Source organism: Piliocolobus tephrosceles, chromosome 7 (genome assembly GCF_002776525.5).
Source record: "Piliocolobus tephrosceles isolate RC106 chromosome 7, ASM277652v3, whole genome shotgun sequence".
Lineage (NCBI taxonomy): Eukaryota > Metazoa > Chordata > Mammalia > Primates > Cercopithecidae > Piliocolobus > Piliocolobus tephrosceles.
In genome coordinates this window covers 146,782,498-146,785,413 of record NC_045440.1, presented here as the reverse complement: position 1 = coordinate 146,785,413, position 2,916 = coordinate 146,782,498, and the positions used below count along the sequence as shown (strand labels likewise).

The window sequence follows — 2,916 nt, the reverse complement described above, 5'->3', positions numbered from 1 at the left end:
CCGGGCGCGGGCCCCGGGCGATGGCCGCGGAGCTGGCGATGGGCCCCGAGCTGCCCAGCAGCCCGCTGGCCATCGAGTACGTCAACGACTTCGACCTGATGAAGTTCGAGGTGAAGAAGGAGCCGCCCGAGGCCGAACGCTTCTGCCACCGCCTGCCTCCCGGCTCGCTGTCCTCGACGCCACTCAGCACGCCCTGCTCCTCCGTGCCCTCCTCGCCCAGCTTCTGCGCGCCCAGCCCGGGCACCGGCGGCGGCGGCGGCGCAGGGGGCGGCGGCGGCGCGTCTCAGGCCGGGGGCGCCCCCGGGCCGCCGAGCGGGGGCCCCGGCGCCGTCGGGGGCACCTCGGGGAAGCCGGCGTTGGAGGATCTGTACTGGATGAGCGGCTACCAGCACCACCTCAACCCCGAGGCGCTCAACCTGACGCCCGAGGACGCGGTGGAGGCGCTCATCGGCAGCGGCCACCACGGCGCGCACCACGGCGCGCACCACCCGGCGGCCGCTGCGGCCTACGAGGCTTTCCGCGGCCCGGGCTTCGCGGGCGGCGGCGGCGCGGACGACATGGGCGCCGGGCACCACCACGGCGCGCACCACGCCGCCCACCACCACCATGCCGCCCACCACCACCACCACCACCACGGCCGCGCCGGCGCGGGCCACGGCGGCGGCGGCGCTGGCCACCACGTGCGCCTGGAGGAGCGCTTCTCCGACGACCAGCTGGTGTCCATGTCGGTGCGCGAGCTGAACCGGCAGCTCCGCGGCTTCAGCAAGGAGGAGGTCATCCGGCTCAAGCAGAAGCGGCGCACGCTCAAGAACCGCGGCTACGCGCAGTCCTGCCGTTTCAAGCGGGTGCAGCAGCGGCACATTCTGGAGAGCGAGAAGTGCCAACTCCAGAGCCAGGTGGAGCAGCTGAAGCTGGAGGTGGGGCGCCTGGCCAAAGAGCGGGACCTGTACAAGGAGAAATACGAGAAGCTGGCGGGCCGGGGCGGCCCCGGGGGCGCGGGCGGGGCCGGTTTCCCGCGGGAGCCTTCGCCGCCGCAGGCCGGTCCCGGCGGGGCCAAGGGCGCTCCCGACTTCTTCCTGTAGGCGCCGGACCCCGAGCCCGCGCCGCTATCGCCGGGGACAAGTTCGCGCAGGCCTCGCAGGACCTCGGCTCGGACTCCGCGGTCCAGGACGTGGACGCCAGGCCCGGCCCGGCCGTGCTGGCCCCGCTGCCAAGTCTGCGGGCGCGGGCTGGAGGCCCCTTCGCTCCCGGCGCCCGTTCGTGCGCGTCGGCCTGGGTCGCCGTCCTGACGTTGCGCGGAGAACGGTGATTTCCAAGGAAACTTGAGCCAGGTCTAACTTCTTTGGAAGCGTCCGCTTGTACATATGTCGAACGTGGTTCTCCGTTCCCACCTTCGCCCTGCCAGCCGAGAGGGGCCGCGCTGCCGTCCCTTTCCGGGTAGCCCCTGCCTGCCCCCGCCTCCTCCGTTCTCTTCTCAGCCTCCCTTTCCTTGCCTTTTTCAACTTCCCCTCCCCCTTTTAAAATCGGTCTTATTTTCGAAGTATTTATCTTTATTATGCTTGGTGATTAGAAAAGAAAACCTTGGAGGAAGCCCCTTCCTTCCCCAGCCGGGGTCCGCCCTCAGTCGCGAGTCGCAGCATGAGTCGCTCGCCAGGAGGGGCCCTGCCCCTGCCTACCCCCTCCCCGCTTGCCCCCGACCCTGCTACCGGCGTTCCCTGGAGGTCGAAACCAGGGACGTCACCTGTGCTGTGTCCAGGCCTGCTGTCCTATGCTCAACGGTGGGGGGGAGGGGGGTGGGTCCTGTGCTCAGCCGGGTGGGGGCTGGCCCGGACCCGGAGCTGCTGTCTCTCTATGCACCAGAACATACCTATGACTCCTGGGGAAATATATCTTATTTTAACCTTCAAGAGAAGTGAAAGAAAAAAGTAATGCACAGTATTTCTAGCAGAAAAAAAAAAATTTTAAGAGGAGGCTTGGGCCAGAGCCTCCTGGCATGAGGCGGGTGGAGAAAGTGTTTTTATTTTAATTTAAATTGTGTTTCGTTTTGTTTGTGGAATCTTTCTTTAACACTTCATCGCTTTTTGGACTAGCTGGGAGAGACGGTGAGGAGGCGGGTGCTCCCCGCCCTGTAGGCTGGGCCAGGCGCCTGGGGGATCTGCCCGGTTTTCCGGGGCCCTCAGGGCCATCACTGGGATTCCAGCCGGTCCACACCCCTCCCCTGAGCACTCGGAGTGGAAGGTGCGCCCACTTGTTGAAAGTTTTGTTGTGTAGTTGGTTTTCGTTGAGTTCTTTTTTCATTTGCTACGAAACTGAGAAAAAGAAAAAATACACAAAATAAATCCGTTTAGATCCAAGTCACTGCAGCCTGGCTGTTTGTCGGTGGCTTTCAGTTTTGCTGTGTTTCTCCCTGAATGGAAGGAAGAGGAGGGCCCTGCATTGGACTTTGTGCTGGCCCTGGGTGACGGATGGGCCCTGGGTGACGGCAGGACCAGGGAGAAACTGAGCAGCGAGGCACTGTCACCCGGCCCTCACCCTGCAGACCTGTGCCCTCTGCGTCTGTCCTTGGTGAGGAAAGGCCGAGGGGCTTTTGGGGAGAGTCACTGAGGCAGGCTGCGGGTGCAGGGCAGCAGGTGCCCTTGGTGGGATGCCCCGCTGCATCCTGGTGGCCAGAACTGTCCCCAGCCCTCGGAGTCCGCCCGTCTCCCACCTGAAGGCGCAGCCTGCCCTCGTTCCTCTGAAGGGCTGGCTGGGCATGGGCTGGGAGCACCGGGGAGGAGGCAGCACCCCAGAAATCTCATCCCCAGGGCGGCTGCAGGACGTGTGGTTGATGGTTCCCTCCCTTCACTGCCGGAGGACAGGCAGGCGAGGGTCCTGGTTTGCAAATTTGGAGAGAGGGCTTCTGGCCTGCAAGGGCTC

At 65.3% G+C, this 2,916-nt stretch overlaps 1 protein-coding gene across 1 annotated transcript; it reads left to right on the top strand.

Moving 5' to 3' along the window:
• The first annotated feature begins 6 nt into the window (after positions 1 to 6).
• Positions 7 to 2,358, top strand: MAFA (MAF bZIP transcription factor A). The gene has a single exon (XM_023228143.2). The coding sequence runs from the start codon at positions 21 to 23 to the stop codon at positions 1,080 to 1,082; it is 1,062 nt and encodes a 353-aa protein (XP_023083911.2). The 5' UTR covers positions 7 to 20; the 3' UTR covers positions 1,083 to 2,358.
• The last annotated feature ends 558 nt before the right edge of the window (positions 2,359 to 2,916 follow it).